The 23974-nt window shown below is 38.6% G+C and overlaps 1 protein-coding gene across 4 annotated transcripts in view; it reads left to right on the top strand.

The window, feature by feature from the left end:
• SNCAIP (synuclein alpha interacting protein) overlaps nt 1-23974 on the top strand; it is an 85446-nt gene that overhangs the window by 13487 nt on the left and 47985 nt on the right. For all 4 annotated transcript variants that reach the window (XM_062604525.1, XM_062604524.1, XM_062604526.1 and 1 more), the window contains one exon: nt 21339-21441. In XM_062604525.1, coding sequence (XP_062460509.1) covers nt 21385-21441 — 57 coding nt within the window. In that variant the 5' untranslated portion in view covers nt 21339-21384. The remainder of the gene's footprint in view (nt 1-21338; nt 21442-23974) is intronic.

Here is a 23974-nt window from a genome sequence, read left to right as displayed (position 1 = left end):
TTTTACAGATCTGCATTATAAATTATTTGGTGTTTTAGTATTAAAACCAGATGACAACCTATAGGTTTCGTATTATGTATGCTTAGAAGATGGATATATACTCATACATACTCTCTTTATTTGTGATTGCTGAATGTCTACACTGTATTAAAATGTATTATTCATTTCTGCCAGCAATCATGAGTCAGCGGAAAACAATGGGCGCAATCAGTTGAAAAATGTGCACTCACAATTTGCTTATATTCATCTCAAAGTTCAGATTACAGATACGTAACCATTCATTTTACTGTTCTCAGTAATGCGTGAAAGCCTCCTGAGGATTCACATTTATGAACTTCCTGCACTGACATTGGTAGTTAAAGTAGAACAGATAGGTAATATGGAATAAAATTTATTTCTGCCATAGAATTTACTGGTATAAGAGGTAGCTATTAAAAAAAAAAAAACAAAACAAAACATCAACACTCAACCTGATTTTGTTAGTTCAGCTGCTGTATTTTCACTTGTAAAGTCATAAATTCAATTAGCAGTGGGCTTTTCCTAGTAATTCCAAACACTGTATGTGCAAGGAGTCATACTTTGGAGTAGAAATTACTTTTTTCCCCTAAAATTTTGCAGGAAGTAGAGAAAAAAATTAGTATCTTTTAGGCTTGCTTTATTAAGCAAGATTTTTCTGGTCAGAGCTAACATTTTTAAAATGTCTGAAAAACAGAAGAGTTAATTCCTGCTGTTTCTGCTCAATCATAATTTTCCATGGAAAGTTATGTCATACACAATCTCCTGATCTGTATGCAAATGTATTATTTTAACCTGGGTTTGGTGTTAGCGTTAAATTACTGATACTCAAATGTATTTGAAGACTTTTTTTGCTAGCTCTGCTTAAGAAAATATTTTTTAAAGCATATAGGAGGTACAATGAACTAGTTACTAGCTGCACAATTTAAACTCGAGCCTTTGTATATGCAGTGCTCCAAAATATACCAATGGCAGATTTCCCACTGTTGTACATGTTCTATTAGATTGTTCCAGATTGTGCTGCTGGTGTAATTTAATTTTATTCATAGTGTGATAGGATATGTAATTTTATTCCTTTGATTCAGTTGTTTTTGTTTTGTTTTAGTTCATTTATTGGTATTATATCCTTTGTATTTCTTCACCATTTCAATATGCAAAGGAAAAAGCCCTTTCATAAGCCTTCTGCACAGAGCTATTTTTTACATGTTGCTGAGATCTTTCACTTTCAGAGGGTGTTTTGATTAGGGGGATAGTGTATAATTATAAATTCAATCTTAATAAAACCTCCATAAGAAAATATTGCAATATCAATCCATTGTTGTATTTTTGGCTCTTGAAACAGTTCAGAATGCAAATTTTTTTATTTTTTTTTTTTAATTCTTCAAACATGTCAAGATAGATTGATGTGATGGGGGAGAAAGTGAAAATGATGTTTTAAATATAGGTATAGGATAATATAATGCTCCCTAAATCTATTTTAGGTCTCTAACTGAAACATGGAAAACATGAGTTTCACTAGTTGCAAAAATTCTTTCCCTGTAAGTGGAGAGGTTTAAACCAAACAGGATGCTTGAAAAATTACAACACTTACAAAATCTTTTAAAAATATTTACAGATTACAGTTTTTCTAGACATGGGCCTCCAGCATGGCAACATAATAAATAACCTGCTTTGAGGGAAATTGCTTCCATAAAATTGAGAAAGTGAAAAAATCACCAGTGCTGCATTTACATCACCATAATTCTGCAGAGTGAAGGAAGTAACTGTTTTTCTTGCTTTGAAAACTAAATTTAATGTACATTAAGAAAGAGATAGTAATCTTTTTGTTTTTTGCATCCTTCACTCACACCCTGTGGAGTACTCTGAGGCACCCTGTCCTGGCTGAGAAAGATCAGAGCACAGCTGATGCCAGAACTGTTAGGTCATTCATTGGTGAAAGCAGGAGGATAATCAGGGCTTATTCTTCCATAAACCCTGAAAACAGAGCTTTTCAGATTTGTGCAACTACCTTCCCCAGAGTTTAGTCTTGAAGACTGGCTGATCTGGCAGCTCTGGTTTTCAGGCAGGTAGATAAATCTCAGTTACGTTAGCAGCAAATCCTGTCTGGCTGTTCAACGTAAATCTGAATTTTAGATTCTGTAGTATATTAGAGTGTGACATTCTGCAGAATCACTTGTTATATGTACTCTTGGTTTCTGTATATCTACTTATGCAGTGCACAACAGTGTATTTTCTGTCCTAGTGAGACTGCCAGCTGATTCTGAAAGATCTTGCTTAGATCTGACTTACACTCACTTCCCTTAGGATAGAAATAATTGCTTAAAAGGTCCTGCTGCATTTTAAGAGAATTTGTACAAGCCTTAACTAACTTGCAGCCAAACAAAGAAGCTGAATTACCTTGCAGGGAAGAGTGTGGCTTTGTAAGTATTTTGATGATGGGCTCTTTGAATCTAACAGTTACAGGAGAGACTGCTGTCTCTACCGCTTACGGTTCTATGGATGTGCCTAATTTCTTGTCGGAACTCTCCCATAAGGCTCTCAGTAGTTTCTTTGTATGACTCCACAGCACTTCTTATGGCTCTGCATGTGTTTCTGCAAACCCACTGCAGTACTGCTACAAAACTTAGTGGCTGTCTTCACTTGTGAAAGTATTGGATCTTTGAGTGAACAACCAAAGTGGGTGAAATTCTTCATAAATGGTCAGACCTTTGAGAGCACAGCTCTGGATGAGGGTTGGACATCCTGTTGGATCCAGGATTTCAGGTGGATTTAGAATTCACTTGCCCTTCTTCTTCTGCCTTCTCTAAACACAATTTAATTTTTAAGGTAGTCAAGTTTCAAAATTTGTATGTGTGAATAACTGCCTGTTCCACATAGTATCTGCACTGTAGCTGACATACGGTTTTACTATTATATCAGAACTATTCACAAGAAAGAACTGATGATGATGACATAAGGGGCATTCATATTTTACATGAGCCTGAATCACCAGTTAGCAGAGGTCTCTTGACAGCTGCAGACAATGTACTCTTTTGTTTGCCTAGCCATGGTTCTTCTGGAATCATAAGACATCATCTCAAATCTTCTAGGAGCATTGGTGAGAGTTACAACTGACTTTTGAGTAGCAAAAATATAGTTCTTGGAAGATGGATTTACTAGGAAACAAGCAACCTAGATCATATTTGTTAGCAGCAGCTAAGTGCTGAACTGACATTGCAGTCCAGAGTTCCTTTTTCAGACTGTACAGCTATGATAAAAATCAGTGAATCATCTGTATAATTGAAACACCATATGAACATCCTGGACCACATAAGGATCCCAACTTTGACAGTATTCCACAATCCAAATTCTGGCATTGGCAATGCTTTCTTCTGTTTAGTAGGATACATGAACCAGGAAATCCTTGTTCCTCCCTGCTTACCAGATGTAATGCCCCTTTACCTTGCAACAAGTGAATGGAAAAGATTGGAGCTGGTTTAAAAGGAATAATCTCTTAAACAGTTGCAACTGGCCCTGATTTGTTCTGAACAGTATTAAAGCTGTCTTCTCTTCCTGAAAGCAAGACACATCCTACCTGGAGTGCTGTTGCTTGTTTCAGCATATATGTGTGTGGGAAAAAGAGGCAGTAAAAGAAATACTCCTTTGTTGAAAAATGGAGTAACAGTCTTACAATACTGCCTAGCCAGCTGCATTTATTCCCAGTAAAGCAACTACACTTGTAACTTGGTCACATGCCAAGACTGATGATTTGCTTTATAGAAGGAGAAAATTATGTTCATAAAACTACAAATTATAGTACTATTATCCACAAGCACAAGCTTTCCTATGACAATATTGTTTACTTGAAAACTAAACATTATAACATTGATGCTAAATTACTTGCTCAGATTTTAAACCACATCTAGCCAATCAGTGTTTCTGCTTACTTGTCAGTTGCAGATAACTAAATATTTGCTTGTGAAGCTAAACTGCTGTCTGCCAAATGTTCTCCTTTTTTTTTTTTTTCCCTCAGTAGATAGATGTGTTCCCAGTTTCTAAATTTATTCTTTTACACCCTTCTAGGACTAGGAGTAGAAATGTTGGTTGTTGTAATTTTTAGTGAAAAAACAGATTGTGGTATTTGGCCATGCATGTGGTATTTGGCCATGCATTCTTTCAATAATCCCTGTCAACAGATTGTACTAAACATAACAGCTGTTTCTGGTGGGCCCAAGAGTCATTACTAGAGAAGAGTTCAAGGGTGCAGTACAGGCTAACTCATTGGAGGTGGAGGAGTTGGGGGTCCTGGAAATCAAGATAGCTCAGTGGTGAGAGCTTAGTCCTTCTGTTTCTATGATAAGCAGCTCGGGCATACAGTTTCTGTATCTCAAATTGCAGGCCCTTTCAGAGGTCATCCTAAGTGATACGGTTGCATAATTTTCACTTGTGAAGGCTAGTGGCTAGGAATCCAAATTGGATATCAGTTGATAGTTACTAGAGACCAGAACCATTTGGTTTTGGCATGCTTTCTTGGCCCTTTGAACAGAAATGTAGTGGTGTGGAGCAAAAATGAAGCTACTGCTGAGTAAAAAACAGTTACAAATCAGTCAATACGTAAATGATTTCTGGTGTCCCATTCTGGTTTATCACCAGGCCCTTTCCGGTCATCTTCAGCTGTTAAACTTCCTGGTTCTCACTGTCTAGCTCACTACATGGTTTGATAGCTCTATGAATGATTTCTTATTCAGTGAAGTTTGAGTAGAATATGTAGAAAGAAAATACAATGTGCTTTTAACAGTTTTGAAAGGTTTGTCCGTGTTAATATTTTTGGTTTCCTGTTACCTTTGAAAATTTAAACAGTTTCATTTTTCATTTAAAAAAAAAAAAATCATTCGAGGCAGATTTTTGAGCTTCTTTGTATGCTTGAATAAGAGGCACTAAACTGTTTCTATCAGCTGCAAACATTTCCTGTTATCCAGCTCTGCTTTTTCCTGCAGTTGTCACCCATGTCCATGCATTCTAGTGTTTTTCCAGACAACAAGAGTGTTTTTTGGCTCCTTCATTTCCTTTCCATGTGTCCTTAATTAACAGTGACACCCACAGAAGCAGCTAGAGTCCTTTAAGGCAGAGCACTTAAAATATTGGGCTTTAAGAGAGTCACATATAGTGGAGCAAGGGAGTTTGAATAGTTGTCTGGAGATTAGAGTCCTGGATGGAAAGTAACAAAAGTGTAAATAAAATGTTTTCCTGCTTGTTTTAGTAATTTATAGTGTGGAGTCAAACCCAGGAGATAGATTTAAACTTTAGCGGTAGGACATTTGTGGTTTGTTTTCCAACTGTAGTAGCAAGTCATTGTGGCCAACTGACATCCAAAAAGTTAAAAATATTACTGCAATATTTTTGCATGTGGTAAAGGAAAACACACTGGTTTAATGGAGGGCATTGGTTATAAATTCCTCTAAGTTCATTAAAGCTCTGAGGTTTTTCCTTTCTCTCTGCTGCATTTTCTGCAGCTGTTTATACCAATACAGAATAAGTGAGAGAGTACAATACTGATAAATCAGAAAGGAGGAATTCCAAATCCACTTTTAAAAAATGTAGTAAATTACACAGGGCAGAAGTGCACCCATCCCTTTTCCTTATCTGTGCTATCTTTAAAACACTCGGTTTAAACTTGCACAAATCATTATTGCTCCAGTTAGTGGGAGACAGTGAGGCATGCCTTTTCATCTGTCTGTTAAACAATTCTGGAAAATACAGCTGCTGAGAGAGGATGTGCATGCTTTACACGGACAGTAGTCCTGGCAGAGTTCTAGCTGCTACTGGTTCTGGTTTTGGCAAAAAAAGATAATTACAGTAATTGATGTTGAACGACAGAGCCCTTCAGGAAGACTAATTGCTAGGTGTCTGATTTGGAACATGAAAGATCTATATTCAGAATAAAAAGTTCAAGATACTTTCTGTACTTTTCTCTGATTGCATTCAAAGTGTTTCCATGTCTTATGTGGTCTCTTTCTTTAACTGAATAGGCTTGTTAGATGCAAGAGGATAAAAACTCAGAAAAGAAGTTGTAAAGAAAAAACAGCTGAGGAAGTCATGCTGTCCATTTTAGATTGTAAAGAGTGATATACATTTTTCAAGTGGTGAAGTTTTTTAAAATTTTCATCAATGTTAGTGTTCCTCATCCAGAAATTTGTGACTTTTGCATGTCTCTAATGGCTTATAGATATTTAGCTGAATGAAAGTGAGTAAGGTAGCTATGTTGATCTGTTTGTGTTTTTTGATGTATCAGTCAATAGTAATAAAAAACCTGTGGGATCAATTTCAAAACCTCTTAGCAACCACATAAAAAATAACAACTGTATTGATTTCTCTGATAATTGTCCTGGAAGAATAGTAGGAGTTTAATGATACAAACATAATGAAATGTGTTTATAAATAGCCTATGTGTTGGCCTTACTGCATTAGAAGCCTACAGTAAGATGCTGTCAGTGGAGCGTCTAGATATAAACTTTCATGGCCTCTTTCATAGACTGATAAAGTGCAGAAATCATGAAAATAGGAGAGAAAACAAATACTGCAGAATACCTGTAGCAAAAGGCAGATATTTGAAAGGAAATGCAAGAGTGATGCTCTCTTAATTAATCTAGCACGTTCCTTAAAAGGACGTGAAGCATAGTCTGTTGTACGTATGTTCTAGATTTATAGAAGGAACTTTGTGAGAAATATTTTCAGAGCCTGCTGGGATGTAGTCACGATTATGGCAATTTCCCATAAGAACATGTGTTTACCAGCTCCAGTTTCCTTTTGAAACGCTGTAAAGAATTGCTTTCATGAACAGGGTTGGTTTTTTTCTGTTTGAACAGGGAGAACAAACAGGATATTTTGGTCATAATGAGCAACATAATGAAATGATAAGTACATCCTAATTGCAGCTTGTTTATATCATAATTATGCAAACAGTTATTTTGATAGGTATTTCTGTTTCTGCACAACCCAAAAATTCTTTAAACAGTATTATTTCTTTTTTGTTTCTCTTCTCTGTTAACTATTTCAGTACATAAGGAGGACACTAAAATCAAAATGCATTGAAACCATGGCAATCTGTAAAAGTGTATATAAAATGCAATTGCTTGGCCATCCCTGGCAGTGTTCAAGACCAGGTTGGACGAGGCCTTGGGTGATATGATTTAGCGTAAGGTGTCCCTGCCCTTAAAGTCCTTTCCAACCCTAACAATTCTATGATTCTATGATCTCTGCTTTGGGTTTACTTTTCAATGTTGTATATCCTACATTACTAGCATTATACCCAGTGTTACCCAGTGTTTGAAATTAAAAATTTGTTTTCTTTAGAGTCACACAAATTTATAAACTAGAAAAATAACAGAGAAATAAATGCTTAGAAAAAGAAATCATTGTTAACATAGGAGCCACCAGTACTAGTCCATACATCTCTTCAGAGATCTGCTTGGAAAAATCCCATAGGTTACAGCTCTGGAAAGAAGAGGAGTCTGAATTCACTTGTTGATATACAAAGACCACCTCTAAGCTGAAGAAAAGTCCAGCCCAACAAGCAGGAAATCAAGCAAAGGTGGCAGGAGTCTGTTCTGCTTATTGTATGAATGAGCCAGGAGCTCCTGAGTGAACTCAGACATGAAATGTACAGTAGTTGGAACAGGGGCAGTTAACCCAGGAGCAGTATAAAGTTGTTGTCTGATCTTGCATGGATGAAAGCCAAGGCTGACCTGGAGTTGAGTCTGACAAAGGATGTGAAGGGTAACAGGAAAGGCTTCTGTAAATACATGAGCAGTCAAAGAAAGACTAGAGAAAACCTGCTGCTGAATGGGGAAAGGGAACTAGTGACGCCAGACACAGAAAAGGCCAAGTTACCCAGTGTCCTCTGTCAGTCTTTATGGGTGTATCTTTATGGGTGTAGCAGGCTGCAGGAATCCCAGGCATCTGAGATCAGAGGAAAAGTTTGGAGCAAGGAAGGATAAGGAGGAGGACAAAGTGAAGGACGAGGAAGCGCTTAAACTGGACACACCTACATGGGGCCTGACAGACTGCACCCATCAGTGCTGAGTGAGATGGTTGATGTCATTGTGTGACCAGTCTAGATTATCTTTGAAAGGCCATGGTCGTTGAAGGCTGGAGAAGACCAAATGTCAGTCCTGACTTCAAGAAGGGTGAGAAGGAAAACCTGTGGAAAACCAGAGTTTTTCCTCAGAAAAGAAAAAAAGAGATCAGCCTTACCTCAGTCTCTAGTAAGGTGATGGAGAGAAACTTCCTATAAAGCACTTTCAAACACATGAAGTGCAAGAAAATAATCTAGTCAGCATTGATTCGGGAAAGAGAAACAATGTATAACCAACCCGACAGTGTTCTACGGGTAGGTGGATGCAGGTGGATAGTGGGAGAGCAGTGGATGTTGTTTGCTAAGATTTTTAACACTGTGTCCCATAACATCCATATAGACAAGCTGACAAAAGTTGGCTCAAGTGGACAGGGAGATGGATTCAAAACTATCTGTGTGGCTGCACCCAGAGAGCTGTGATCAGTAGCACAAAGTTTAATTAATGGCAAGTCATTAGTGGTCTACCCGAGCAGTGAGTACTGGTGCCAGTACTGCTTCAGATCTTCACATGAGCTGTTAAACAGACCTGGACAATGGGACAGAGTGCAGTCTCATGAAGTTTGCAGATGATACAAAACTGAAAGGACTTATGCGGCCATTCAGAGGGACCTGAACAGGATGATGGACTCGGCAGAGAGGAATTACACAAAGTTCAGCAGTGGGAAATGCCAAGTCCTGCATCAGGGGAGGAATAACCCCATGAATCCACACATGTCTGGGGCTAAGTGGCTGGAAACAAGCTCTGCAAAGAAGGACCTGGGGGTCTTTGTGGACACAAGGCTGACCATGAGCCAGAAATATGCTGCTGTGGCAAAGTTAGTCAACAGACTTCTGTGCTGCTTTAGGAAGTTTTGCCATCAAGCCAATAGAGGTGGTCCTTCCTTTCTGTTCAGCCCCAGCAAGGCCACACCTGTAATACTGGGTCCAGTTCTGGGGTCTCCAGTACAAGAGAGATACGGACTTACTGGAGTAAGTCCAGTGCAGAGACAAGAAGATTAAGGGACAAGAGCCTCTTTCATATCAACAGAGGTTGAGGGAGCTGGGACTATTGAGCCTGAAGAAAAAAAAGATCAGGAGAATCTTACCTATGTGTATAAATACCTGATGGGATAGAATGAAGACGAGGGAACGAGTCTATTCTCTGTGGTGCCCACTGTCAGGACAAGAGGCAATACGTACAAAATGAACCACATGAAATTCCATCTGCACACAAGAAGACACTTTTTTTTTTACTGATCAAACAGTGGTACAGGTTGCCCAGAGATACTGTGGAGTCTCCATCCTTGGAGATACTCAGAAGCCAGCTGGGCAGTCCTGGGCTTAACCTACTCTAGCTGACCCTGCATGAGCAGAGGTGTTGGACTAAATGATCTCAGGCCCCTTAAAATCTGAATGATAAGAATATCACACTTTAAGTAGTTTATTTTTTGGGGGTGACTGTTTCATATATCTCTGCATGACTGGATTTTAAATTTACAAGTAGATAATTTTAAATGGACGCTAGTATTTTTTTGTATAACAGAGATTTGAGAACTATTATTCTCTATTTTAAGCAGAAACATTTTGTCACTTTAGAGTCACACTGCTGTGAAACGTTAGTGGTGAGACTGAACAAATTCATTTTGAGAATGAGCCATAGCTGAAGATAACATGAAGTTAAATGCATATTTAAAGAACAGTCTAAACGAAGTAGCAGGACCTCCTTACCGTTTAAAGACCCTTTTTAAACAAGTGAAGGGAGAAGCTGTCATGCCCAAATAGGGTCAGCGGCTGTCAGGAAGTAGTACTCCACAGCTTAGGTAAGTGGGATGGAAGTAGGGTGGATATAAGTAGAACTACAAGATATTTTCCACACTTGACTAGTTTAACGCCTTGTAATATGAAATGGCTGAGAAGAATGAACAGTGCATCGTTTCATTTTATCTTCCCTCACATGTAAAATCTTTTTTTATATGGAAAATTGCTAAATAAGTAATAAGCTTATAGAAATTAATGGTTAAAGTTACTTTGTGGTCTGTGTCACAGAGGAGAGGAGAGGAAAGGATGCTCCTGCAGCGTGCTCAGTAGAAACTATACCTCTGTGCATGGTACCTCGATTAAAGCTCTGTGATTCTTACTGACATGAGTTGGCAAGTGGATAAAGTGGCAGAGCCAGACCATGTCCCACTTCTAATGCAAAAGTTAAGATGTTAGAAGCTATAATAAATCCCACCACCTGCTTTACTTGCAGTTTGGCTGTGGATTGTATCTAAGGCAGCAACTATATGTTCCAATGTTCCAAATGTGCACAGAGCATCCAGTACAACTACTATCCTACTTTGTACTCTGCTGTCACTATATCAGTACAAACAGTGGCACTCTAGGGATAAGTAATGGTGATAGTTATTGCTGTGTATACTAGTGAGGTTTCTGTCTGGTCTTCCCCTCCATTTATACATGTATGTACTTATGCCATTTACACAGGACAGGTGCTTGATCTGGTTTGGATCTGCATGTCAGTGAGTCTTAAAGTCCATAGAGTTAGCTGATGTGAAATAACTGAAACAAGTTGCCATACAAGCTTGAGTACAATGATGTAAACGTATTAATTTTGCATGACTGTAAGGTACTTTGTATTAAGAGCAAATAACTTCATAGTAGTTCAAAGGAAATAAAACCATAAATTAATCAAATACAGCCAACTAAATATCTTCTTTTCAACAGATCAGTTGACCTCTTATTTTTTTGATCCTGTCATTAATCAGACAGTGCTTTAGCTTTTGCACAATGCTTGAATCACATATGCTGTTTCAATTTTAAAATAACAGCCGTTAATTTCCAATTCCAAAGGTTTCTGCTTCAAGCCTAATTGAAACAAACAGATTTATTTTTCTAGGCCTCAGTCCACAATGCTCAAGTGCATTTATTTTGGCTGAATGCTTGAAGTCTAGTTTTCTGCATGCTTGAATGTTGAAGAAAATATAAGCTGTGGGGTGGAAAGGATGGTTTAATTATGAGAAACCTGGGGTGGTTTGCAGTGAGCAGATTTCTTTTTTACAGTAAAAACAGTTCTTCAGTTAGTCCACTTGGTAGCCTGAATATTGATTTGGTTTTGTTAGGTTGCTGTTTTCTTTTGGGAATGAAGAAGTAATACTAAATCTCGTGGTTATTCATGAGAGCGCTAAATGGAGTAGTATTTACAAAAGCAAGAAGGAAGTACTTCCTAACAGCCAAATAAATACTAGTTAAGGTGTGTGATGTCTTAGTCACACAGAGAGTAATGGCAAAGCTTGTTTGTACTTTACTGGAGCTCAGATGTCATCCTTGGAGTAACTCTTTACCTTTGTAGTAAGTTACATGGAATACAATTCAGCCTCCTAAAAAAAACCCAACAAACATTAGGAACTGTGTCTTCATAAGCACACTTTATCTTCACTCTGTTAATCATGACAAATGTTTACTTACAGACTGCATAGTGTCAGTCACTGTAATCATTAAAGATACTTGATGTTTACATGCCCCAAGTTGTGATGAATTTTCCATACAATTCATGGGGGCAAAAGTCAAAGTAGGTGAACCGTACACTGTTACCTACCTTTAAGTGACTTCTTTAAAATAGAATCATAGAACCATAGAATGGTTTGCGCTGTAAGGTCACTTAGTCCAGCCCCCCTGCAATGAGCAGGTACATTTTTAACTAGACCATGGTGCCCAGAGCCACATCCAGCCGGGCCTTGAGTGTCTCCAGGGATGGGACATCTACCACCTCTCTGGGTGACCTGTTCCATCCTTGTAAACAATTTCTTCCTTGTATCTTATCTTGACCTACCCTCTTTTAGGTAAACCATTACCTCTTGACCTGTCACAACAGGCCCTGCTAAGAAGTCTGTTCACATCTCTTTTATAAGCCCCTTTTAAGTATTGAAAGGCCGCAGTAAGATCTCCCCAAGTCTTTCTCTTCTGCAAGGCTAAACAAGTCCAACTCTCTCAGCCTTTCCTTGTAGAAGTACTCCAGCCCTTTGATCATTTCTGTGGTTCTCCTTGGGAGTTGCTGCAACAGATCCATGTTTTTCTGGTACCGGTGACACCAGAGCAGGAAGCTCTACTGCAGATTTTGTCTCACTAGAGTTGAGGGGCAGAATCACCTTCCTCGACCTGCTGGCCATGCTCCTCTTGATATAGCCCAGGGTACAGTTGTCTTTCTGGGCTGGAAGCACACATTGCTGGCTCATCTCCTTTAAGACTTGATAAGACTGGTTTATATCCAAGCAGTATGTGATCTTGAGGTCTAGGCAGACAATCAGGAGAAGTTCAGTTTTGTCTGGCCAGAAACAAATACATTTGTTCTTATCTAAAACCAGTGACTTCATTAGGAACAGAACTGGGTTCAGTATTCGTGCCTCTTCAGAGCTGTGGGTATATTGTTTCCACATGTCTGAAATGCAGAGTTTTTCTGAAGTTGAATTTTAAAAATAGCATCTTTTGGTCTTGGAAAATTGTTGTGCTTCACTGCATTCCTTTTTCCTGTCCTATCAGTATAGCTTGTGCACTGATGGTACTTGCATGGTGATTAAAAGCAGTGCTTTTATTTCTACTTGCTTTAGAAGTATCATGCTGTTATGAATTGCTGCTGTGAACTTTTAAACTCAGGAAAACTTCGGTACAAATGTGATAAAGGATAAGGTAATCTTGGTCTCAGAATGCATTCCTTCCCTGAAATAAATCATCATTTTTCAGCCTCACTGTTAACTTTTTTGGTTTGGTTTGGTTGTTTTTGTTTAACAATACATTGCTATTTAAAATTAACCTTTACTCTTTAAAATCTCCCTACTGAGCCTTCCCTTTATATATTTATTTTAAAAATTGACTAGATAGGTAATTTCATTTACAATATATTTTTCTTGGAAAATAAAAGGAAGAAAAGTAAATAAAACAAACTAGTACAAGAGATGTGCTCAGTCAGTAATAGACAATCCAGACACTGAGCATGGCAAGTAATAGAAAAGATGTTACTTCACGTAATTGGAAAAAGAACACTTTGAGACCCCTAGAAGGTTACAAAAATTGGTTGCACAATGCACTTCACAGCATTATAATATCACAAATCCTTATGTGACTTGGAAGTGTCAACCGAGTCTAACCATATGTCAGATTGTCATTTTATGTGACTGAATGAAGCAAAAGTGGTATGCTTGAAAAGAAAATGAACCTCCATTTGAGCTGTAGTGTCATTCTTTCTGTTCTTGATGTCATATGCTTGAATATCGATTGATTTTATCCAAGTAATTTCCCCCTTAAGGATAATGAAGAGAATGTAAATAAGAGTGAGAAGCTGTGGTCTTCTACAAGTGTATATGTATAGTATTAAATATGAAATATTTCTCATGGCTAGATGATCATTGTAGGTCCCTTCCAACTGAAATTTTTCTATTCTGTTATGTTCTGTTCTAATTCTATTCAGACGAAACTGCAAGCTTTCTATGTCTTTGATGCTTTCTCCTTGTATTCTGCATTTATCACAGCTAGGCACTCGGGAGCATAAGTACTAAGAGGTGTGACAGCTGAAGAGGTGGTGGTGTTAGCCCAGACTGGCTTTGCTGGGATCCAGTGGACAAGCTTTCTTGCCTTCATTAAATTATCCAGACCTCATATCCCCTAATTATAGCAGTGCTCCTGAACACAGGCTGTCTTTATACTATGTAATAAATAGGGTTACAAGGACAAATCAATTTTTTGCTAGAACTTCACTGTTACAGAGGATGGAGGAACTGAATTCAAGGTTCTAGATATTTCCTACTGCTGACAGATGATGTACCTTCCCAAACCATAAATTTTAATTAGGTGCTGGGCTTTTCACTGCATGCTGAATAGATTTAACATAATATAACATTACACTGTTCTATTTATTTCAAAGTGAAGAAACTTGGGTTTATGCTCTTGGCATTTCTTAATGTTAGGGAATAAAATTCAGACACTTACCAGATTTCAAACATTACTTGAAAAACATACTGTATGCTTAAATTAAAGATGTAAGGTCTTTCCTTTCTGCCCATGAATCTTGTTCATCTTGAGCTGCTATAGTCTCTGATGCTTAGGAAAGGGTGATATGTTTATTTTGTTATCTTAGAACTATAATTGTAAAATGTAACCTTATCTCTTAATTAAAAAGCAACCATCATGGCATTCTGATGTTTAAAGCCTAAATCTTTAATACTAACTGTGCTTAAGGAAGCAGCCTTTTGCCAACCACCGTAGAAGTATTTACATCTGATTTACTTTATATTTAATTAAAAGTTTAAGTAAATCCTCAAATATTTTGGTATAGCAGTTCTGAGATTTATGAGATGTGGAAAATAAAATCCCCTGTGGCATTTAGCAGGATTTCTTAGAGTTACAACCAAAGTAGACGTTCAATTGACAGCAGATTATTTTATTATTTGTTCTTGTTGTCTATGTATCCATAAATAATTAAAATGATGCATTCTTAATTAGTTATTTTGTTTTGGCTCAATAGAGGGTGTCTCTCCTGTGCACCCTCTTGGATTTAGTCTTTCATGTGGAGCACTAAGACTGTTTTTGGCTGAGGTACTGGATCAGATTCCTTTCAAAGCTACCGTATTTGCTACAGCCTTGTTGCAAAGGGCAAATCAGTTATTTTTTTTAGTCCACAGTTTTGCATTGAGCAGACAGAACAAAAAACAGATGCTTGCCTGCTTTCTACCTGCCATGCCAGTCTCTCCATTCACTCAGTTAATTGACAGACAGCAAATGTTCACCTGTATGATCTTGTTCTTGCCTGATGTGCCTTAGTACGGATAAGGCGATGCCCATTGGCTTCATAATACAAAGTCAGCATGAGGACTGGCTTTTAAAGCAATCCTGCCTTTCCCACATTCAGTCTTCCTCTTCCTCAGAAGGCTCATCAACCCCTTGTTGGGGTGATTGTTTTCTTGAGACTGTGTGGTGAGACAAATCCAAGTCTTGATCTACCTTAAAAAAGAAATCTGTGAACAGTGTAAGCATTTCATCTCTAGGTAATGCATACCCTCAGTGTAGTGTGGAAGTTTAGTGTTTGCAGAAATTGATGGATTTGTTTTTCTGTATCTAATACATAATTGTTGGGGTGTTTCTGTTTTGTGTTGTTTGTTTGGTTGTTTTTTTTTAATTATCATTTTACTGGGAATTGCTTTCTTTGTGCCTTTTTTTTCCTCATTCACGTAATTGTATTGAATATTCGTCAGTAACAGGAACTGAGTTCAGACAACTACTTTAGTTAAGAAGGACAAGAGCAGACAAAATCTATGTTTTGGAAAAACAAAAAAGGATTTCTACTGCTGTTTGAAAAAGGGAAGGGTGAGTTTGGGGTTTTCTTTTTGCTTTATTTCACAACCTAATTACTGTTTAATATCTGTTGCAGTGCAACATATGCAATATGTTACTATACCAATACTATTACCACATTTGTGTGTGGTAATTTTTAGCTGGATTATTCCTCCTGGTGAAATTTTTTCATGTAACTATAAAAAAAAGCAATTTTTCTTGAGCACATATGGGTGATGTTTATGCAGCTTCTTTCTTTTAGCTGTGAATTCTGAGAGGAAATAGGATTTCTTTTACCTGTATAAAATGTAAATGTGTGTGTATGTGTCCCTCTGCAAGCCAAATTTCCAGACAAGAAATGCCCTTTTCTGGATTAAATTTTGTGGGAAATTTAATGACTAGCTTCCATAATACAGTTAGGAAAATTGATCAGACATTTCTGCTGGCTGGCTAGAGACAGTCATCTGTATTGTTTTGGTCTTAATGCTGGAAATAGATTATTCATCTCATGTCATTCTTTGCTGGCAGTTGCAATTCTGATTGCACTTATTTTTACCCTAGATTTGAACAGTTGTGCTTATGATCTGCTAGTGAGTGGTGTTCAGATTGTTTATACTTCTGGTGATATGCTGGATTCAGCCAGCATTGGTCTCAAAATAGTCACAACTCTGAGCACTGTGCTTACCATATGGTTTGAATTATATATGGTATAGTTCTACTATGTTGAATTGTATCAAAAAAAGTGCACCCCTTGAATTAGACTCCAAGCACACTCATGGGAAATCATATTTGGTCATAGTATTTGTCCTGAGTTGCTGTGCAGTTTTACCTCATCAAGTAAGAAATTAAAATCTTACAGCAAACAGAATGCATAACTCTCTTGCCCTTTCTTTACATATAACTGAACACTATTTTCAGAAAAATAAGTTTTCCATAGAGAAAATATGTTTGTTTTGGTTACCAGTTTTCTCTTCAGCCTTTGTGTGTTTCATGGTCTTTATGTTTTGAGAAGATGGAAGGTAACATTTTGGGGAAGTAATGTTGCAAGGCTGTGGACTGGCACAAGGAGTTTTGTACACCTTTAGCTAAAATGTAGTCCTTTTGTCAACCATGGATGGATGCAGCTGGGTTTTTTTTTTGTTTAATGGTTTTTTGCAATTTAGAACTAAATAAGAAGTTTGAAAGGTTGAGATCTTTTTGTTCTAAAACCTTGAGATATGTGGTAATGAGGAATAGTAGTTCTCTATGCAGTTTTTTTTTTTTTTTTTAACTTGAATATATCAGTTTTTAACTGCAAAATAACTTCATGATTCTGGCTTGTTGTGTGACATTCTTAGAGTAGCTTTATTTATCTCTTTCATTGATTTAAACATACTGATGAGGGGTTTTTAATCCATTTAATTCCAGTGAAAAACTGAAACTTAGTGAAGCTGTAGTTTGGTTTTAGGTTCTTTGCATGTGATATAGTCTATTTATGTCTTTAACCTTTAAACTTTTATATTTTAATTCTCATTCATACTTCACACGTATCACCTTATGGAATAGTACTGGGTAGATTCTACAATCCTGTTATTTTTGTAAGATAGTATATACAGAGTTGGCACTTACCTTGCTCATAAAACCGGCTTAATTACTTGGTTTGAGCTGGTAGTCATGGTGATAAACTGACAGCTAGCCTTTACCTTTGTGGAGGGATTCTGTGGTAAGTTGATTTTGCTTGACTGTCGGATGCCCAACAGGGCAAGAGGAGAAAATAAGATTAAAAGGTTCCTGAGCTGAGATCAAGACTGGCAAAGCAGACTTAACTTGGGGTAAATTTATTTCATTTGTTGCCAGTTAGAAATAGAGCAGGATAGTGAGAAACATACATGAGACCTAAAACACCTTCCCCACACCCCTCCCTTCCCCCATTCAACTTCACTCCTGTGTGTCCTCTTCCCTTAGCAGCTGAGAGGGATAGGGTATGGGGGTTGCATTCAGCTCATTATATGTCGTCTCTACCACTCCTTCCACCTCGCACTCTTCCCCTGCTCCAGCGTGGGTCCCTTCCAAGGGGTGCATCCTTCAGGAACATACTGCTCCAGTTTGGGTCCCTGTGAGGTCACAAGTCCTGCAGCAAACCTGCTCCAGCACAGGCTCCTCTCTCCATAGGGCCACAGCTCCTACCAGGACCCTGCTCCAGCATGGGTTTCCCCTGGGATCACAGCCTCCTTCAGGAATCCCTGTGCACCAGTGTGGGGTCCTCCATGGGCTGCAGGTGGAATCTTTTCCACCATGGACTTCCATGGGCTTCAGGGGCACAGCTGCCTGACCATGGGCTGTACCATGTGCTGCAGGGGAATCTCTGCTCAAGTGCCTGGAGCATTGTCTCCATCTCCTGTCTGCAGGGCTGTTGCTCTCACATATTCTCACTCTTCTCTCCCAGCTGCTGTTGCGCAGCAGGGTTTTTTCCCCTTCTTCAGGCATAGCGTGTTATTCCAGAGGCACTACCACTGTCACTGGTGGGTTCAGCTTTGGCCAGTACTGGGACAGTCTTGGAGTCAGTTGGCATTGACATGGGAAGCTTCTGCTGTGTTTTCACAGAAACCACCCCTGTAACACCCTGTTAACAAAAGTTGCTACACAAACCCAATGAAGTGGCAGTGCACTTTGCCACAAGTAAGCTTTAATGTCACCCAAATGCAACATGTTAAAGCATAAACCGAAAAAAAATGCTGAAATTCTATGTTTCTGTTAACAAAGCAAAATCTTTAATGTGGAAAAGAACCTGTAGACTTGAATATGTCATGCCTTTTCACAACAGCTAATTCCTCTCATTACAGGGATTTTGACTGATTTTAGTGGCTCCCTTTAAGAATAAATTTAGCATTTGGGAATTGTGCTTCTGACTAGTTTCACATTCTAGCTACTTCTGTTTCCTCATATTGAGCTGACTGAGGGCTTTATACTGTTTTTATCTTTTTGTATCCATCTCATTTCTCACTGCTTCACTGAAGTCTAACAGTCTCAATAAAAGCCAGCAACAGGTAGTTGAGGTGGTTCTTAGATGCTGCCTTCCTCCCCAGTTTCTCCTCCCCAGGAGTTCCTTCTCTTTTTGCAAGGAACACAAATACCCTAATGTATGAAAGAAAATACATGCTTTCCCCCTTTTCCATCCTCCCTTTATCTGCTTCCCTCCCCCCACCGCATTTTCTTCTTTCTCATTGTCATTGTTTAAGCCCATACAGCAACTAAGCCCCTTAGAGCTGCTTGTTGACTTCCCCTTAGTGGAATGGGGGAGAGAATTGAAAGGGTACAAGTGAGAAAATTCGTGGGTCAGTAAGTGAAGCAAATTCAGGACTTCACATGGGCAGGCAGGTGTTCAGCCATATCCAGGGCAGCAGCTCTCCATCACGTGTAATAGTGACTTGGGAAGATAAACACCATCATTCTCAGTATCCTCCCTTCCTTCTTCTTCCCCTAGCTTCATATACTGCTCATGACACCATAAAGTGTGGGATATCCCCTGGGTCAGTTGGTGTCATAGAATCATAGAATAGTTAGGGTTGAAAAGGACCTTAAGATCATCTAGTTCCAACCCCCCTGCCATGGGGAGGGACACCTCACACTAAACCATATCACCCAAGGCCTCGTCCAACCTGGTCTTGAACACTGCCAGGGATGGAGCATTCACAACCTCCCTGGGCAACCCATTCCAGTGCCTCACCACCCTAACAGGAAAGAATTTCTTCCTTATATTCAACCGAAACTTCCCCTGTTTAAGTTTTAACACGTTATCCCTTGTCCTGTCACTACAGTCCCTAATGAAGAGTCCCTCCCCAGCATCCCTATAGGCCCCCTTCAGATACTGGAAGGCTGCTATGAGGTCTCCATGCAGCCTTCTCTTCTCCAGGTTGAACAGCCTCAACTTTCTCAGCCTATCTTCATATGAGAGGTGCTACAGTTCCCTGATCATCCTTGTGGCCCTCCTCTGGACTTGTTCCAACAGTTCCATGTCCTTTTTATGTTGAGGACACCAGAACTGCACACGATACTCCAGGTGAGGTCTCACGAGAGCAGAGTAGAGGGGCAGGATCACCTCCTTTGACCTGCTGGTCACGCTCCTTTTGATGCAGCCCAAGATACCGTTGGCTTTCTGGGCTGTGAGCGCATACTGCCGGCTCATGTTCATTTTCTCATGAGCCAACACCGCCAAGTCCTTCTCTGCAGGGCTGCTCTGAATCTCTTCTCCACCCAACCCGTAGCTGTGCCTGGGATTGCTCCGACCCAGGTGTAGGACCTTGCACTTGGCATGGTTAAACTTCATGAGATTGGCATCAGCCCACCTCATAAGCATGTCAAGTGTCAGCTGTCCTGCCTGTGTCCCGTTCCAGCTTGTGCATCTGCAGCCTCCTCGCTGGTGGGGTGGGCTGAGAAGGCAGTGTGTAAGCACTGCTCATCAGTAATGAAAAGGTCCCAGTGTTATCAACAGTGTTTCCAGCACAGATCTAAAATATAACCCCATACATGCTACAATAAAGAAAATTAACTCTATCCTAGCCAAAAGGAGCACATTCATTTAGAAAGAAAATGATGCTGAATAATATTTTACTTTCAGTAACTTTCTGAGAAATAAGAAGAAATAAGAATTTGCTTTTTTCTGTTCTTTCAGCTTAGAACTGTAAGCTTGCCTTTTGGTTCTTCTAATAATTTTTCAAGAACAGGTGTCTTAAGATCATCTTTCTCTGTGGATGCGGTGTTATGAAGGACATTAACTGAGGTTTTGTTTGCCAGTAGCACCTGCAGAAAATCATTTTCTTCCCTTTTCCTAGGACATTCTTAACTGCATATGAATATTTCACACAGTGTTTTTATTTAGACCTACACAGCCGACTTCATTATTCATGAATATATTTCTTGGCAGTTGTCAAATGAATAAACTGAACTTGTATTATTTTTTTTTTTCTTCAGATGTTTCCTTCTGTTATGTAAAAATACTAGAAGGTTTTAATTTGCTTTCATAATAACACTTGACACTTATGCAGTGCCTGACATTATTTAAAAATGCAGTGATTTTATTTTTCAGCTTCCTTTAAAACAGCTTCCTTGTGCAGTTCTGTTGTACTTGTCTGTAGTGATAATGCACACCTTCATTCTAGTTAGGAGTAAGCAAGTAATGAGGGTTTTATTGTCTTTGGTCTTTTGATTGTTTAAGCTCCAACTTATTCAGAATTACGTATTCCCTTTCCACCCAGATTTCTTGCTTTGCAAAAGAATTTTCTCTTCTTTCTACCTTCGTGTAAGGAAATGGTTAAGGCCACAGATAATAAGTTCACATTGATGTAATTATATTTTTGCCTTGGTTACTCTTCTGGGAGAAGTGCACTCACAGGCTGAGGAGAGAGAAATCTCCCATGTATAAAACACGGACTGCATTATGTGTTTGATTGCTTGTAAGTGGAGATAAGGTGTGATAGGATTTTGTTTTCTGTGCACAGCATGATTCTCAATTCTTCCCTACTTTCTTGGGCAGAGGAGAACTATAGTTGCAGAAGTTGCTGCGTTCAGGCCAGTAAAATAATAGCATCCTTAAGGAAGGTACATTACTAACGTAGGTATGATTGCAGGGTTTATGAGGATGCTCAACAGCTTAGGTCTTTACACCTATAATGAACTTATGGAAGGACTGAGTGACGTTGAATCAAGTATTTTTGGCTTCCAGTTCAAGTATTATTCTCCCTTAAATTTTAAAAAGGCTTCTTCATGGTATGCAGAGTAGAGACGGCAAATTGCATTTAGCTTTTAGTATTAAATTGTGAAAGACTTGACTATACAAGTTAAACATTTTCAGTAATTTAGCAACTATATTAAACCATTTCTGTGTAATTTTTGGCTCTTCAGTAGACAATCAATCTCTTTTTTTCTTAATTAGGTCTTTACTACTATGCTGACTCACCCAAAATGTCCATAGAAGAATAATGGAAGCCCCTGAATACCTTGATTTGGATGAAATAGATTTTAGTGATGATATATCAGTAAGTACAAATCTTATTTTATTTGTTCAAGTTGAGGTATTCTTAGATATCTCAATCCTGATATAACAAACTACACTCTTATTGGAAGCCATACTCCTTTTTACTCCTCATATAACAATGTTTAAATAAGTTTAATTTAGAATAAAATAATGTGGTTTTTAAAGGAAATCTTGATTCCTGTCCTCCAGGTACTAAAAATTGCTTGTAAATCAAATTAATAAGAGAGTTATATTTCTGGGTTGCTTGTCTACTCTGCTGTCTCATACGAGTTATATGCACTCTGATGCTAGCCGTAGATACCAAAATGATGTTTACCTTGTTTTTAACTGAATGTATTTAACTTGTAAAAAACCTCCTGCCTCTCTTACTTCTGAATTGCTCCTTTTCCAAATCAGTTGTTGCTCTGCCCTTTCCTCCAGTAGCCGTCTCCAAATATAACAAGATTTTATCAACACGTGTGATGTATGTACCTGTGATACGGTGAAGAAAGAGGCAGAAAGACTTCCAGGGATTCACAGACAACACTGATCCTTAGTGTCACAATTAAAACAACTGCAGCTGTAACTGCAAGCAAAAATGCGTTCACCTTCATTGTTAGTGGTTCTTATAGGAAGCACTGATACAGTATATTCTATTATGATAACGCTCCTACTGCTAGCGTTTCTCCCTTTTGTAGAATAGAGTTGATAATACTTTTAATGTCAATTTAACAATGGGCTTGAATACATAACTTAAATCCACTAGAAGATAATTTATTAATTCAGTTTTCAGATCAAAGAAAGTGTTCCATCACTTCCACATTTTCATAATTTTATACTTTCTTTTTTAAAAAAAAGAAGTTAAATTAAGGGCCTGTTTTTCCTTTAACATTTGGGACTCTTGATTCATTTTAAAAGATTCCAGATGCTTTATTCACAGACAGATTCCTTTTGGAGAGGATTGGTTTTTTTTAACCTATTGTAATGTTGAATTTTTATTAAAAAGGAGTATGGCAAATGTCCAAAATATTAGAAGACAATGAGCCAATCTTAAGTGAATACTTTGTGCTGGGCAACTTTCTTTTTATTGCACCTATATGCTAGATCATGTCCTGCTATCTGTTTCTATACTCAGTTTTGTAAAACTGTAAAACGTAATAGATGTAACCTCTCCATGTCTCTCCCATTGTGGCTGTTGCTGCATACTGGTGGGTTAGGTTACTCATTTTTCCGCTGAACAGCTCAGGCTGCCTGCTTTAATAGGCTGTTCTTTCACTGGACACTGAACCTTGAATGAAAAACCAGCAGAAATTATAGAGGTTTCAGTTTTACTCCTTGCTTTAGCAGGTAGGAGAACAAAGGATTTGTTGCAAAAATCCAGATTAACAAGAGAATTCCTGGTTGTGCTAGTGCTCTACTCATATCTCACCACATACAATTTAGAGATACCTGACCTTCACATTTTATCATTAGCCTGATGTGGAAGGAGCAGCTGCATAGCATCAGTATTAGCAATTTATATTGTTCCTGTTAGCCGTCTGGTTCTAATCCAGTGCAGAACAGTATTGACTAAAAATAATGGCAGCAAGAAGGCTGTTAAAAAGATGCACTTATAAATGTACCTGAATTAGAAAGCCATTGTTTATAGTCCAGACCCTTGTAGAACCTTCCAACCAAAATGACATAAAAAATAGACAGGAAATTGTTTGAAAAGGAAAATAAATATGTAAATGGGCTTGTTACTTTTTTTTTTGTTTCAAATGTCTAATGCATTTGTGCATTAGAAAATGAAACTGTACATTTCCCCAGTGTTATAGATGCAGAGAGGTGTTCCATCCTTTTGACCATTTTCATGGCCCTCCTCTTGACCTGGTCCAACAGGTTTGTGTCTTCCTTGTACTGGGGGCCCCAGAGCTGGGTGCCATACTCCAGCTGGGGTCTCACGAGAGCAGAGTCAAGGGGGAGAATGCTGTGTAGCCCAAGTACAGTTAACTTTCTGGTCTGCAGGTACACATTGCTGGCTTATGTCCAAATTTTTATCCACCAGTATCCTCAGGTTCTCTTTTCTGCTCTCTATCCCTTCATCCTCCAGTCTGTACTGATACTGGGGATTGCCCTGACTCAGGAGCAGAATCTTGACCTTGTTGAACATCATGAAATTTGCATGGGCCTGCTTCTTGAGCCTGTTAATTTCCCTCTGGATGGCATCTCTTCCCTGAAGTGAATCAACTACACCACCCATCTTTGTGTTACATGAAAACTTTCTGAGGGTGCATTCAATCCCACTGTGTCATTGATCAAGATATTAAATAGTATTGGTTGCAGTATGCATCCTAAAGGGACACCACCCTTACTGGTTTCCTCTTGGAGATTAAGTTGTTGACTGTAGCTCATTGGGCATGGCCAATTTCTTATCCCTCTAACCATCCATACATCAATCCCATACCTCTCCAAATTAGAGGCAAGGATGTTGTGTAGAGCCATGTGAAAGGCCTTATGGAAGTTGAGGTAGATGACATCTGTAGCTGTTGTCACTCCATCATAGATGATCACAA

The sequence above is a fragment of the Pezoporus occidentalis genome, unplaced genomic scaffold (genome assembly GCF_034315485.1).
Source record: "Pezoporus occidentalis ecotype Australia unplaced genomic scaffold, CSIRO_AGI_Poc_V1 ctg86, whole genome shotgun sequence".
NCBI lineage: Eukaryota > Metazoa > Chordata > Aves > Psittaciformes > Psittacidae > Pezoporus > Pezoporus occidentalis.
This window is presented reverse-complemented; position numbering and strand designations above follow the sequence as displayed.